Raw genomic sequence first — 16,393 nt, 5'->3', positions numbered from 1 at the left:
ATGCTCACTGATGCAATTTAGGGAGCACATATTGATCATGTAGATGAGATGTGCTTTCAAACTAAACCAAGGAGACAGGGCTCTGCAAACAAGGCTAGAAAGTCTACTCCTGAAGGGCCAACTCTATGGCCAGACTACTTAATACAAGAAGGATTTACAAGAAAACGGAATTTGAGTAGGGGGATTGGCTGTATTATTTTAGAGATTAATGATATGAATTTTTTTCTAGACAGAGGCACCATTACTAAACATGGAATGTGTTTCAGGTAGCAAGTTATTTCCACTTAGAGCCAGGTTTTTTTCCCTGATGGGAGGGGCATCTATCTCCTGCAGTTTCTATGCCCATGCTTACCATTTTCCTTCTTCCACTCTGTGTTTCTCCAGGATCTTTAGTAAGATTCCGTCTTACTAAATTATTATCACAGCTCAGTCCCTGCCTTCTGGAGGAAATATCCTGACTTTCTCAATAAAGTTTGGACTACTTATGATCTCTTTGGTCATCATTTATACACGAATCCAGGTACTACTATATTAGCCTATTGGTCCATATATGGGCAAAGGATCCTATTGTTAAGCCCCACCAATCCAATTTTGTTTCTCTTAAGTTCTTTAAAGTTTTCAGTCACTTTTATGGTTTGCTTCTCTTCCATTATCCAATTTTACATGCATTTATTTATTCAGTGAGTGGGTGGGTAGGTACATGAGACATGGGCATGTAGAAGTCAGCTCATTGGAGTCAGTTTACCCCTTCCACCATGTAGGTCCTGGGGACCAAATTTAGAACGTCAGGCTTGGTGGCAAGGACTTTACTCACTGCTTCCTCTTGTCAACCTTTTCTTTATTTATTCAGTCACAGGACATACTCATAGATTTTGAGAGTGTAGATTTATATATTCTGGTCAACACATGCATAAGTATTAGTATAGCTGAAGCATTTTAAACCCCTTGAATATTTTAAAAAATACATTCTATAAAATATGTGTGTAGAACACACTAAGCCAGACATTTTTAAGCATAAAGTATGTTGCAAGTGAACCGGAGTTAGAAAGATGATGTATTCAGTCACTGACTTTCCAATTTATTTATTTGTTTTTCCATTTCATCTTAAAGCCAGATGAGACACACAAGAATGGAAAAGCAAGGTGTGTACTTTATTTGGGGAGACAGCAGCTGTCACTGGTAGAAAATTCAAAGCATTGCATTTTCTGTAGGGTCTCCCTTGCCCTTGCTGCTTCCTCCGAATTTCTAATCCCCACAGTCTCATTGTCTTTGCAGATTGGCAAAAAGCCTCAAATAAATCCAATCTGGAGGCTCCTGGGACATTAGTTCAAATGGAGCTACTTTGTGGTCTGTAGGAGCCATTTCAGTTTGGAGTTCTGGCTGGTGAACACTGGACATAACACAAGTTTTTGGAAGAGTTAAAGAGATTCTGAAAGAGATTCTATCCTTTTAAATCAACTAACATTTTTTTTAAGGTTGGTTTGACCTCATGGGTAAGCATCCCCATAGCAGTCTTTGAATAAATAGTTATTTCTAGAATTCTGATAAGAGCCAAGGAAACGGCATAGTTTGTAGTTCATAGGTATAAAGGAAACCTGAGGGACAGTACCTCAGGTAGAAATATCTCTCAGATAGAAATCTCCAAATCTACCAAACAATTGTAAAAATTATCATTCTTATGTGGGTATACTCAGAGAATCTAGGCACAAAACTGAAGTTAAGGATGTGATCTAGGGCCTGGTGAGCTTCTTATATTGTCAAGAGTAGTAGTTTAGGCCATCTGGTTTTAGCATGCTTGTTTCTTCTATTTGAAAGGGATGTTATAACACTTCCAGTGATTATCTAGAACTGGGACTTGTATTACACACACACACACACACACACACACACACACACACACCACAGTCCATGTATTTTTTTTAATTTGAATGTTTTGTTTAAGCTAGACACACTGATATTTCAAAAATTAAATAGTTGAACAAGTGCTATGTGTGGTATGACCTAATTAATTTTTCTCACCTTTGCTTTATCTACCTTTTCAGCATTTTCTACATTCTGGGCCCAGAAGAATTGAGTCCTGTTCTGAAGCTTTTTGAGAGCTCAAAATTCAGCATCATTAGTGAATCTTAGCTGCTGACTATCTACACAGCAAATGCTTTAGAGAAGTTTTTCTGTTCAAACAACGACTTTTATGGGCTGTAATCTCAGCAAAACATGTTTTCTCTGTAATATGAAAGAATACCTAGTACTTGTCAGCCAATCAACAGAAACCTTGAAAGAAATCCCATTAAATTGAACAGCTTGGACACCAAGTTGACGAGGGGAACGTTAACAATAGTAAATATCCATTCACCTTCTGGAAGATTCAACCACTGCTACACAGAGCTGCTGCCGAAATACCATGTCTAAGAACTCGGAGCTCATCAATCTGTCATTTTTATTAGATCATGAGAAGGAAATGATCCTGGGAGTCCTAAAGAGAGATGAATATTTGAAAAAAGTGGAAGACAAGAGGATAAGGTGATGTGCATTTCTTGTTTTGCCCTTATTCAACTGCTTTCTATTTGTTTGCAGTGATTCTGATGGGGAATTTGACAGTCACACTGGAAACAGATATTGATCAGGGACTTTGTGGCTTTTCAAAAGTATTGCAAATATTTGACAATGTTTTTGGTTCTGTTCCAGTTAGCTAAAGAGGATAGAGATCAGTTAATAATAAGATGCTAGTGAGATGAAGGCACCCATTTGCCAACAGCAAACCTTGTAGCTAAGAAGAAAGACTCCCCACTTTTGAGTACCAACTCTGGAATGGCTTGTGTGATATTTAAGCAACTTGTTGTGGTGTTAGTTATATTTACATCGCTGTAACTGTACAAGCAAGTAAAGGGGTCAACGTGGTTTATAGTTCAGAGAATATCATCCATTATGGTGAGGAAAGGATTATGAGCCTTTTTGTCCATAGTGGTAACAACATGGGTGGCATGGTATCTCAACAGTCCAGAAATTACAAAAGCAGACTAGAAGCAGGGCTGGCCCATCATTCTCAACTCCCACTTGTGCAATCTTACACTCACCAGTTAAGACTTATGCCTAGAAGGCTTCTAAAAACTTCTATAGCAAATGCTACCCTCTGGGGACCAAGTTTTTAAACATACAAACTCATAGACTGACATCATACATTCAAACTAACAAATCTATAGCATTCTCCAAGAGCTCATGTGTGAAAAACATTGTCCCAAGGTGGTACCATGACTTGGAGGGAGTGGAATCTTTAAGAGGCTGAATCTAGCTAGGGGTCCTTAGTCACTGAAAGCATGACCCTCAAAGATATTATTGGACACTGGTTTCTTGTTTTCTGACTACCATGAGATATAGGCAACTACATGTTCTTGGAGGCATGGTAATGTTGCTATAATCTACAAAAGCAGGGCCAAATAGGCATTGAATGAGATCTCATTGAGTTAAAACAAATTTTCTTATTTTCTTTTTCTTTCTTTCTTTCTTTCTTTCTTTCTTTCTTTCTTTCTTTCTTTTCTCTTCTCTCTCTCTCTCTCTCTCTCTCTCTCTCTCTCTCTCTCTCTCTCTCTCTCTCTCTCCTCTCTCTTGTTTGGTTTTTGAGACAGGGTTAATCTCTGTATCCCTGGCTGTCCTGGAACTCACTTTGTAGACCAGGCTGACCTTAAACTCAGAGATCCACCTCCCTCTGCTTCCCAATTAATCTACTGGGATTAAAAATGTGCACCACCACTTCCTGGGTCAAATATTTTTAATTTTATCATTTCTTATCATTTTGTTCTACTTAAAGAAGAACTAGATATTACTGCACCCAATTTTTCTGATTTAGATTTGTCATCAATAAAACAATGATAACGTTGCTCCTCATATCACTGCTGAAAAGATTAAGGAAGCTTATAAATATGCTTGTGAATTCAGCTCCTCCCACAACAACCTTCAAATTCTAGAGCATGTTCGATTCTAGAACATGGGGTGGCCTCATGAGCTCTCATCTCTAGAAACTGTTAACTGTTTATAAATTCTCAAGGATGATCAGGGCTTCGTGAACCCCTCCCCACCTCCATGTTCTAACCTAATGAATAGTTCTAACCTAATGCAGGTCTCCTATTGATAAGCAAAATTGTTTATGGTTTGTGAATGGATCAGTGGCCATGCAATGGCTGGAAACATTCTATAACAGGTGCTTTTCAAAAACCTATAGCTGTTTTAGTGGCTCTGTTGAAAACATACCCATGGCCTTACCACTCCCCATCAGTAAAATGGAACAGAACAGAATACATTTCTTTAGCCTGGCATTTAATGATAGTTCTGACCTGTTAGCTGTATGCTATTATCCAAAGTGACTATGAATTTTATCAAACATTTAAAGAAGGACAGAAAGTACTTTAAGTTGATCTGTGCATGATGACACTGAAACTCTAAAGCACAAATTTATTGTTTTGTTCCACAGGCCTAGTTCCACTGGAATGGGCCACTAAGTAAGCCCTGGCCTTAGTGCACTAATAATTTGTACACCTTGCCCAAGAAACTACCTTTAAGTAGTTCATTCTTTCATTTCAGTCCTGCAGGCAGAGAAAGATTAGAGAAAAGCAAATAAATCAAACATTTGGTTCAAACGAATTAAATGTGATTTCAGGGATAATATATTCTTCCTGAAAGCCAAGGAAGGCAATGAGTGCAAAGAATAACATTCTTTTAATACTCTATAAATTTTTAATCTGAAAAGCTGTTTTTTCCCAAATTTATCATTCTAGCACTAAGAATGAAATAAGTTTTGACCTTCTCAAAAGCCTGAAGACTCACTGCCTCTGTTTGCAGAAAAGTATTGGACTGGACTTATAGATTGGTAAACATTTTTATTCTCATCCCAATAGAATTGTCACAAAGCCCCTTAATACATTACAGAAATCCCAACATGATTGACTCTGGAGGGATGGCTCAGGAGTTAAGAATGTGCTCCTTGGGCAGAGGACCTGAGTTCCAGTCCCTGCAACCATGCTGAGGGGATCCCAATTTCCAGTGACTCTAGCATCAGGTAGATTTGACACCTCTGACTTCCTTGGTCACCAACACTGACACACTCATGCACACAAACTTACACATAGACACATAAACATAATTAAAAATAAGAAATACCAGTGTAAATATACTAGTTTAGTGGAATTCAAACTCTTATTAAGTTTCTCAAAATAAAGAAAAAGTTCTGTTACCCAGAGCTTACTAATTTTAGTATCTATTATATTATTATATTATAAATAAATTATTAAACATATATTAAATTATACACAAAGAACTTAATATATATGCTTATATATATTGCATCTAAATTCAGTTGGACTCCATGTTACATTCCATATAGAAAAACATAATTATATATAAAATTTGATTTTACAGAATCTTTCTTTTAAGAGACATTTTATTGTCAAGGTATATTTGGAGACATGTCAAGCATTGGGCTGCAAAATGCACTTATATATGCTTGAACTAGTGTTAGTTTGAAATAATGTCACTATAATCATAAACAATGTGTATATATTCATGTACCTTTCTCTGTAGAGATGTATAGTATACTGTTTTACTTACAATTTATATTACTATTTTAAAGTTAAACAATAGATATAGAAATATACAGGAAAATCACCTGTCTTCCTTATATGTATGTATATCAAAGTGTATATGTTTGTCTCCTCCAGGTATAACCATTTTAGTCTTTTCTCTTTTTAATGTATTGTCTTTAAGGAGAATTGATGTTGAAGTCAAACCTCTAGGTAGCAGAAAGTAATCTGTACCAATAGCCAGGACAATTTTATTCTCTTTTTACTGTAAATTGTACAGACAGTATATTGAAGTACCTGTAATCTAGAACATGAATACTAAATATTGGAGCTAAGTGTGGGAACTGAAAAATATTTGCCTCTCCCAGCTGCAATGGTGGTCAGTTCATAAGAAAATATATAATATATTTGTATTATTGGGAAGGTAGACTTTTTTCTAATAAGTAGTATAAGTAAATTTTTATTATTAAAGGTCACAGTTCAGATTTTAAATTTCAAGTAAGTAACTTTTGATAAGAATATCCATTTCATGTATTGGTTTTGTTTTTTATTCAAGATGAACATCTCATCTTCCTGTTATAGAATCTAAATTTAATTATCAATAATAGTTTTCCAAAAACATGCTTTTTAAATCTTTTATGCACATTTAAGTCATTTATTAATCTTAATCCTCAGTGAGTTTTAAGTAAATGGTAGCTTGACTTTTCCTATACCATATGCTTCTACCAACAACCAGGAAAAAATGTTTTTTGTAATGTCTCATCTGTGACAACCTGAATTCACATAATTATCTTCTTTAAGATTAAAATGTGGAAATTAAGCACTGAATTTTTTTGCTGTGCATAGTCTCCTTGCCATAGTGAAAATAACCCACATTTGCATAAATTCAATTTAGAGACATTTCATACCTGCAAAAACTAAAACTGTAACTTTTTAGTATGTACCTGTACCAGTGGCAGAAGAGCTTTGAAAGATCTTTTCAAGGGCAATGTGTTCTCTTTAAAGCATCTTGATCTTTTTTTTTCATAAATGCCCAATTCCTTTCCATCAAGTCAGCCCTATTCTTCCGTTTGTCATAGCAACCATCTTTTAAAGCCCAGTATTTTGTCCTTTGTTGTTTCCAAAAGAAATGCCATTTTCATACTTCTTGCTGTACTGATCTTTCCATGTGTCTGTGTTTTCTAAGTAATTTATCCTATTATCAATATGATGCTTTGCTGTTGTGATGTCCAGGAAAGATGCCTTTCAGAAAAAGCATTCTTATTCCTTTGATGGTCAGGATAGAAGACAATAGCTGTTTTCAGGTCTTTTGAAGTGAAAGACTCAGTTTGGTAATTATATATGAAATCAATTTCTTCTGTGATATTAGATAAGAATTAATAAACAGCAAACATCCAAAGAGTACTGATTTATTTCTCACTTCTTTAGAATTGTAATGAGTTATCTTTGTCATATTATTTAGACACTTGTCTAAATATTATTTAGACGCTTGTTTAAATATTATTTAGACACTTGTCTTAAATATTATTTAGACACTTGTCTAAATATTATTATTCAGACACTTGCCTTAGGTTGGGTTTACCAAAAAGAGAACTTGAGCCTAAGTTTTGAGTGCAAGTGATCTATGTTTTTTAAACCATTAAACCTTGAAGTCCTAGGAAAAGCAAGACAGGGAAGGCAAAGTAATTTAACAAAGGTGGCATGTTAAGCAGCATCTGGCAAAGAGAACCTTGACAGAGTTTCACTAGGGCAGATGGTATTTGATATTTCTTTTCTGACTTAAAATGCCAACACATGCATATATACATACATACATACATACATACATACATACATATGTACGTACATTTTAAGTACTTTGCTGTGTTAAATCACAATGATTAAAACCACTATGAGGATTGGGGAGGGTTTATTTCATCTTACAATTCTCAGGTCATTCTATCATGTTTTAGGGAAGGAACCCAGAGGCAAGAACCTTAGCAGAAACCATGCTGCTTACTGGATTATTTCTCACGGTTTGCTCAGTTCAGTTTCTTATAGAATCCAGGACTACCTTCCCAGGGTTAACACTACCCACAATAAGCTGGGTCCTCCCATATCGATCACTAAGAAAATTAACCACAAAGTTGCCTACAGGTGACTCTTAATGTAGGCCTTTTCTCAATTGAGACACTTCTCAAATGATTCTAGCTTGTGCCATGGTGACATACAACTGGCAAAATACCAGTTGTCTAGCTTTTCACATGGTTTGGAGGGAACTCCTAGCATATTACTGGAAGCTAAGCTTGATGCTGCTATTAATTACTTTACACCATGTTCAGATTGGGAATCAATTTCAGATTGTTCCATTTTCTTTTTTATTGGATACTTTATTTATTTACATTTCAGATGCCATCGCCTTTTCCCATTTCTCCTCCCTAGAACCCCCTATCACATCCGCCTCCTCCTTTTTGCTTTTATACTATTTTAATTACATGCATGTATTAAGGTCAGTTCTAGGTTGAAGGTCTAACAATACAATAAATGCAAATAGTCAAGGAACAAGCAAGGCAATAAACACCAATAGTCAAAGAACAAGTAAGGCAATAAACAAAGTTCTGTGATCACTCCTGAGATGACTATTTCTAAGGGCTTATCAGGATGACCAAAATATCTGTGCCTACTTCCCTATCCTAGCCCAAAGTCATTTTCATGTTTGACGCCTACTTCCTTTGTTGTAGCCTAAAATTTGGATTCCTGTCTGAAATTACTTTTTTGTTTTTGCCTAATATTTAGATTCCTGCCTGAAATTACTTTTTTGTTCTAGTCTAATATCAGATTCCTGCCTGAAGCCTACTTCCTTGTCCTTGGCCAGTGTCAGATTCCTGCCAAGCAGCCTATTTTCTTGTCCTTGGCCCATGTCAGATTCTTGCCAAGCAGTCCAGAAGACTCTCTGCCTGAAGTTTAAAGACACTTGCAGTGTATTTGACATAATTCTAACACCTCTCTGAATGTTTTAACTTTGCATAGTGGGCTTATGAATTTAAAGAATGTTGCTCTGCTGAGTTTTGAAGCAGCAGATACTGCTGATAAAATTACCCATGGCCTGAGGTCAGTATTTCCATTTAGGTCAAGCGTCAAGAATGGCATATATAGCATGATCAGGCTAGTTCTAGTTGGGACCTAAGCTGGCCCACTTTGGGTGGCCAAAAAATGTTGGGAACCGCACTAGCCCACGTTCGGGCAGCCAAAAAATGTCGCAGCCTGAGCAAAATGTTGAGGCCCAGGCTGCCCCGCGTTTGACGGCCACTGTATCCCGGTCCAAGCTGCCACTCTGGTCCGTGGGTCGGGGTTCAGCAAGAGAGAGAGAGAGAGTGAGGCCGGACTCGAAGAATGGAGACCAGACAGAATGTGTTTCAATCCCCTTTATTCTTCAGTCTCTCTTCCTCTCTCCAAGCCCCAAGTCCTAAGTTCCTAGTCCCTAGTTCCTAGTCCCTAGTGCCTCCAAGTTCCAAGTTTCTTCTTCCAAGTGCCAAGTGCCTAATGTCTAATAACTAACTCCAAGATGTTCTCTCTAACCTATTCCTAGTTCCAAGTTGTACTCTCTGAAGTGTCTGCTTCTCTGTCTCCTCTGTCTGATTCTCTGATCTCTGTCTGCCCCTGCCTTTTATATGTCTCACTTCTAAGCCATGCCTTTTGGTCACACCTATAATCATGCCCTTAGGTCTTGTCTCTAAATCTGATCTCTAGGTCACTCTTAAATCACACACCTTTAATCTCACACACCTTTAATCTCACACACCCAAGGTATCTAAACCAAGATTATTGGAGTGTGCTCAGCTGTTGTAGGCTATTGTAACCCAAGTCTCATGTCAGGGTATATGGCTCAAGATGGCTGCAAAGCTGATAGCTGCTTTCTGCTAAAGTCGGCCCCCAACAAGTTCTTCTTGTCCTGGGAATACTTTTATTCCTGCCCATTGTGTTAAAGCTTGTCTTTAACAACATCAACATGTTGGCAACCAAAGTACATGGCTTGAACCTGAAAATGGATCCCCAGACAGAGTTATTAAATTAACAGGCTGGCAAGCCAAGGACGGGTAAGATTCTGCACAGAGCCCTACCAACCTAAGACAGAAGTGCATTGCTTTGGATAATGCCTATGGGTAAGAAAGGCATTCTCATCAGAATGACCTAAAATAGGCTCAGATTGTTCCATTTCTCAAGGCAATCTCCAGACATGAGATGGGCAGAATTCACAGAGATTTCTTCATCTGGATAGGAACATATTCTATAGGACTCTTATTAAGAGTCTTTTCTTTTGGTTCAAATCCAGGATTTACCCTTCCTCAGATTCTCACATGTTGATTTTTAATAGCCTTTTTTAATGAAAACAAATCAAAATCTCTATGAAATCTCTTAAAATGACAGTGGTATAAATGCAGCTCCATAGGGGATATTTGTCACAAGATGCTTTGTGACATGAGTCAACCTGGACAGATGTTTTATGGAAGAAATAGACCAGCAAAAGAAAGCTTTTTTGATTATTGCAGCTTATTTTTGAGTGTGCTCAACATGGCTTTATACCACTAGGAAATACCTAGCATTCACAAAACACAGTCCTTTCGGAGCAGAACCCATTTAGTATCACATAGCCTGTAAAACTCCTATGCATAGAAAGGAGTGCAGTTTGCTTATTTGTTTTAAATACTAAATTCTAGTTCCAAATTCTGACCAACATCAAGCTGTGTTTCTGCTTTCTTGCCTATAAAATGGAAACCATACCTTTCTTATAGGTTGCCCAATGTTAATGGCTTGACACATAATGAAGATTGCATGTCATTATTGTAGCTATACACTGTAATGTTTATATAGTAATTATACATACAGAAGCTGCTATAAAAACAAAATTATATATATGTGTGTGTGTACATTTATATACATACATACAATTTATAATATATATACATACATACATGTATACATATATACATACATATATGTATATATATATATATACACATATGTATATGTGTGTATATATATTGTATGGGTTTCAGTTTTTGGTGCTAGGGATGGAACCCAGGGCCTCACATGTGGTAAGCAAGCACTCTACCGCTGAGCCACAGTTTCTACCCCCCAAACCTGATTGTTTTTAAATATTTTTGAGATTGCAATATAATTAAATTGTTTCCCCCTTCATCTTCCTCCAGTCATACCCTCCCACATACCCCACCTTGCTCTTTTTCAAATTTGTGTTATATGCCTACATGTATATTTATGTACAAATACATGCCTAAATATAATCTGCTCTGTTTATAATAATGTTACTTGTACATATGCTTTCAGAGATGACCATTTTGCATTGGATAACTCATTGGTGTGTTGTTTCCTAAGGAAGACTTATATCTTTCACCATTACGTAGTTGCCTGTGGTTCCTTTTGTATGGTTGGGTTTTTTTTTTTGTTTTTTTTTTGTTTTTTTTTGTTTCCTCCTATTCACTTTGGCTTTGCCTACTGGTGGTGTTCCTGTGCAGCTTACATTCAGGCAGCCATGTTGATAACACATCATGGGTATAAAAGCTAACAAATTTATATCCAAAATACAGGAAGAAGATTCCATCCACACAGAATTTTCTTCAAGCAGATATGAAATAGCTTTAGAATAGATGGCACTACCTCTGAATATTAACAAAAGGAGTGATAGGAGTCATCATCTTCGAGCTGCTGGCATATTATCCTGCCTGTGTATCATGAGTTCTGCGATTCTTTTCTTGTTATTGCTTTCATTTGCCATTTGCCATTTTGTCATTGCCATTCATTTGATCGATCCCATCAGTTTTGCTTTCTTTTTTAAAATTAATTTATTTATACTCTTAAATATTACATCTTGACCTCAGTTTTTCCTCCCAGTGTCCACCTTGCCTACTTCTCCACCTCTTTCATCCCCATCGGATCCTCCTCAGTTTCCCTTCAGAAAAGGGCAGGTCTCTCAGGGATATCATCCAAACATGGCGTATCAAGTTGCAATAAGACTAAGGTACATATATCAAGGCTGAATTAGACAACTCTTTAGGAGAAAAGGGGTCCCCAGTGGCAGGAAAACATGTCAGAAACAGCCTCCACTCTCTCTGTTCACAGTCCCACAGAAATACCAAGCTGTACAACTATATCATATATGTAGAGTGTCTGAGTTAGACCCATGCAGGCTCCCTGGTTGTTGGTTCAGTCTCAGTGAGTCCCTAGGTGTCCAGGTTTGTTGATTCTGTGAGTTTTCTTGTGGCGTCCTTTTGCTTTCTTAATGGAGTGTGAAAGTTTGTCTGTAGACTGGATTTAGTTTGCTTAAAGTTGAATGTATTGTAGCAGTGACTGAAGTAAATCTCAAGAGTACCCCTCTTGTAAGTGGATAGTGCAAGAACTAATATTTACTGAGTCCACATTGGATTTGCTGGAAAGAGATTTGGCTACAAATGACAGATATTATGATAATTACTTAAACGATGTGGAAATTTTCTAGTTGTCTTCACTAATGTAAAATTTTGTGTTGAGTGACAGCTTTAGTGCAGTGTTTATTAAGGGGACATCTGGAGTCATTGTCTTTTACTGTTCTATCATCTTTAGACTTTGTCTCTTGATTCAAGATAAGTCCTTAGGTCTTATACCAGTCTCTAGGAAATAAGTTAAGGGAGAGTAGTTGTTTGTATCTGGTTTTTGTTAAAATTTTAAACTCCCTTATATTATTCATACCTAATGTTTAAAATTCATTATATTTTTTTTGTGTGTGTGAATGTGTGTGTGAGAAAGAGAGAGAATATGCATGCCACATCATGGGTAGGGTATGTGGTCAGAAGACAACTTGTAAGAGTTGATTCTTGGGGCTGGAGAGATTGCTCAGTGGTTAAGAGCACTGTCTGCTCCTCTAGAGGTTCTGAGTTCAATTCCAGCAACCACATGGTGGCTCACAACCATCAGTAATGGGATCTGATGCCCTCTTCTGGTGTGTCTGAAGACAGCTACAATGTACTCTTATACATAAAATAAATAAATCTTTTTAAAAAAGAGTTGGCTCTCTCCTTCCATGTAGGTCCCAGGATTCAAACCTTTGCCTTTAACCTTGTGGGGAGGTTCCATTACATACTGTGCCATCTCCTTGGCTTATTTGATATTAATTTTTGTCAGATGAATAATTTGAAAATAATACCTGCCAATCTAGAATTTGCTACTTCACTATGTTTATTTGTTCCTTTGCTATACAGAAGCATTTTAGGTTCACTGTTTCTCATTTGCTATGACTGCTTCTTCATATGAGGCTGATGACATATAATCTATTTAATATACTTGTGTGTACCATAAAGTTGATTTCTGACTCTAGGCCTGTAGGGCAGGTGATAACCAGTACAGGAAGACTTTCTTCAGTCTGGATTTCAAGCAGAAGGGGTCCAATAGAAGGACCTATGGGTTTGATGGATATGAGGAAGTGATAGAGTCCGGAGTAAAATAGGCTTCGAAAAAATATCTAGTTCTGAGAATGTAAACTGTTTGAACTCATGATTTTGAATATAATATTCTTTCTAGAGATGACAGGCCCCAAGGCTTCTTTGTGACAGTGCATTATTCACAAGTATAATAAAAAGTAAAGCCAAAGATGAACAGGCCAAAAACCTGAGAACTCAGTGAGTTGGACATGTTATGCACAAAGATGTTACAGTCACTAAGAAATTGGGTTCATACAAGGGCATATTTATACCTGGTGTCTTATAATGGATTATCACAAATGCTGTGGCTTTATGCTAGGTAAATTTATTTTCATTCCTCTAGAAACCAGAAATCCAAAATAACTGCCACTGGGACAAAAGTGTTTGCATAACATTACTTCTTCCAGAATATCTTCAGGAGACTCTTGTCCCTAGACTCCTTTATTCTGATGTTTCTTTACATTCTTTGGCTGTGGTCACATTGCCTCAGTTTCTACTGCTAAGATCACAGTGGCTTCTCTCCATGGCTTACTGTTATGAACCTATATAATATCTTTTTCTACATCAACATTGAAAGAACATTGGTGATTAAATTGTCTATCTTGAAAATCCAGGATAATTTCCCAATCTTAAGATTCTTAGTCTTGTTACATTTGAAAATACTCTTTTTGCTTTTTCTAATTTAGAAGATTTTTAATTGAAAAAAATATTTTATGTAATATATTGTGATTATAGTTTCCCCTAACTGAACTCCCCCAGATCTCCACTTACTCACCTACTCAAATCCATATATTTTTTCTCTCTGTTTTGGGGATACTAAAAGTTCCAAATGCTGTAATGTTTATAAGTTCCAAATATTAGGAACTGATATGTTTGGCAATTATTCTGTAGAGCATATAAAAAAGATGGTAGTTTGAAAATAGTCAAAGGATGAGGCAAGTGACTCGGAAGGTAATAGATGATGAAAACTAAAAAGAACCCACCATTTACTTTCTATTGCTCTGATAAATACTTTCTTCAGATGCTACTACAGTCATGCACATATAAATGAACTGAATCCACCTTGGTTTCTAAGAGCTGGCTACCTGAAGAGAAAACAAATAGACCTCTCAGCTTATCCCATTCTTCTTGCTTTCTGCACTCCCTTTCCCCTTAGGACCATTTTTCCAATTGTATATTTTCTTTATTTATTCTAATTACTAGCTGCTATTATTTGATTATATCCTTCAGAACTCTTGTGATGCATACACTAGAGATATGGCTTAAAGGTTTGGAGCACTTGTTGCTCTTGCAGAATACCCAGCTTGCATTTGCAGCACCAACAAATATCTTTAATTCCAGTTCTTGAGAATCCAATGCTCTCTTCTGACCTCTTAAGGCACCAGGCACACACATGTTCCACATGCATACCCACAGGCAGAACACTCATACGCAAAATAAAAATGCAAATATTGATGTTTTGGAAACTTAATGCCCAATACATCATATTTAGAAATGGAAGTCTAATGGAAAGTGCTTAGACCATCAGGTCTTACTTTGTCCTCCATATTAATAGATGTATATCTTCATTATTATTCTAACAGTGGGTTTGTTATCAGAGCAAGTTAGAGCCTCACTTGTCTTCTCTTGACCCCTTATGCCCTTCTACCTTTTGCCATGAGTGATACAGCAAAAAAGCCATAGCCAGATATCAGCACACCTTCCTGTATTCCCTTTTGCATATACTGGAGATTGAACCTAGGGTTGAACATGCTAGGCAAGTCTCTGCCAGTACGGCACAGCCTCACTTCTCCATTTTCCTCTTTACTTTTGAGACAGAGCCTCTAAAATACAGGCTGACTTTGAATTCATTTAAGTTAGGCTTTGAAATTGTGATCATTCTGCGTAATTAGCTGGCATTATAGACTTGCACCTCTAGCCTCCCAGATAAGGAATTAACATCTGTTGTTTATGAATTACTTTGTGTGTACTTTGTCATAGCAACAGAGAAACAGCCTGAAAGATATTTTCAGTGACCCTTTTGCCTCATGAATGTCTGAAAAATGACTGTGTACTTAACATGCATTAGGATAGATGGGATTGAATTCACTGTTTAGGAGAGGTTTGAAAAATCAGCAAGCTCTTTCATCTTCTGTATTAGCCTGTGAGAGGCAGTTGACATCATAAACATCAATTGTCTTAGGAATTGCCTATCTAAGATGTTTAGAACCTTGCATAATTTCTTTCCTCTAATCTGTACTGTTCTGACTCCCGGGCCTTTTCAGGCTAAGTAACCATATTCTGGGTTAAGACAGACGGTTAAATAAATGACTGTAAATTAAACCACACAAAAATGGAAAGCAAATGTTTGACTTGTATATGGGTCTAACTTCCTCACATGGACCTAGCTATTCTAGTAAAAGGAGCTGATAAGAGGTTAAACTTTGAGTATCTCAAGATATGCTCTTTTCTAGGAGAGAATTTGCATTCCACTCCCCTCTGTAGACTCTTTATCACATTGACCCATCAACCTATTCAGATAAGGCTGCTCTCAAGGGTTGTTGTTTTCTTATAATTATTTCAATTACTTTGTATATATCAGTTCTCTATGTGAACTTTTTCTGAGGAGACAAACTGTTTACCACATCCAACTGCTTTATAACCTAGCATGGAGTTAGACCCTGAACAGCATGGTCAAGAAAATACAGTCGTCCTTTCTGCACTTGGGAACATGCTAGTCTAGTTGAGTCTGATGAAACATAATATCACAAATGTGAGAGGGAAATAGTATGAAAGGTGTAGAATGTTTCTGAATTTTCTTCCTGGGCATTGAAGATAAGAGATCAGTAACCTATAGCAATGGCACAGCTATGAAATATTAAAATTGGAATGAGCCATCCTTCTAGGGCAGTGTTTGCCAAAGCTGATTGTATACTAGAACAAATAAAGACACTTTAGACACAGCAGTTCCCAGGGTATCTCTAAAACCAAGAGTGTTCAAATCCATGGGCATGAGACTTGAACATCAGTATTTCCAAGCTATCCGTGTCTGTCTGGACAAGTTAGAGAACACAGTTTCCAAAGCTGCACTTCTCATGCTACCATCAATGGCATATTTAGATGAAATGCAGATTCAGAATTTTTAAAAGAAGATTTTGATCCAGTAAACCAGTTCCTGATATTTAGTGTCCCCAACCATTGCCTAAGTGCTGCCTCTAATGAAAGGACTATGCTTACAATCCCAAGTTTCTAAAGGGCAGATAAATATATTTTTTGTCAAATAGTTTTTAAATGGAATGCATTTAATACCTATGTGACAGAAGTCATGCTAGGAAATTTACTCTTATTAACTCATAAAACAACCATTGGAGAATATAATTTGTCCTATTTTAT

At 36.8% G+C, this 16,393-nt stretch overlaps 1 protein-coding gene across 1 annotated transcript in view; it reads left to right on the top strand.

Annotated features, from left to right (window-relative positions):
- The first annotated feature begins 386 nt into the window (after positions 1-386).
- Sytl5 (synaptotagmin like 5) overlaps positions 387-16,393 on the top strand; it is an 85,495-nt gene continuing 69,488 nt past the window's right edge. Inside the window, exons 1-2 of the mRNA XM_034485632.2 lie at positions 387-520; positions 2,043-2,520. Coding sequence (XP_034341523.1) covers positions 2,402-2,520 — 119 coding nt within the window. The 5' untranslated portion in view covers positions 387-520; positions 2,043-2,401. The remainder of the gene's footprint in view (positions 521-2,042; positions 2,521-16,393) is intronic.

Source organism: Arvicanthis niloticus, chromosome X (assembly GCF_011762505.2).
Source record: "Arvicanthis niloticus isolate mArvNil1 chromosome X, mArvNil1.pat.X, whole genome shotgun sequence".
Classification (NCBI taxonomy): domain Eukaryota; kingdom Metazoa; phylum Chordata; class Mammalia; order Rodentia; family Muridae; genus Arvicanthis; species Arvicanthis niloticus.
The sequence above is the reverse complement of the archived record's forward strand: the minus strand, read 5'-3'. Positions and strand labels throughout refer to the sequence as shown.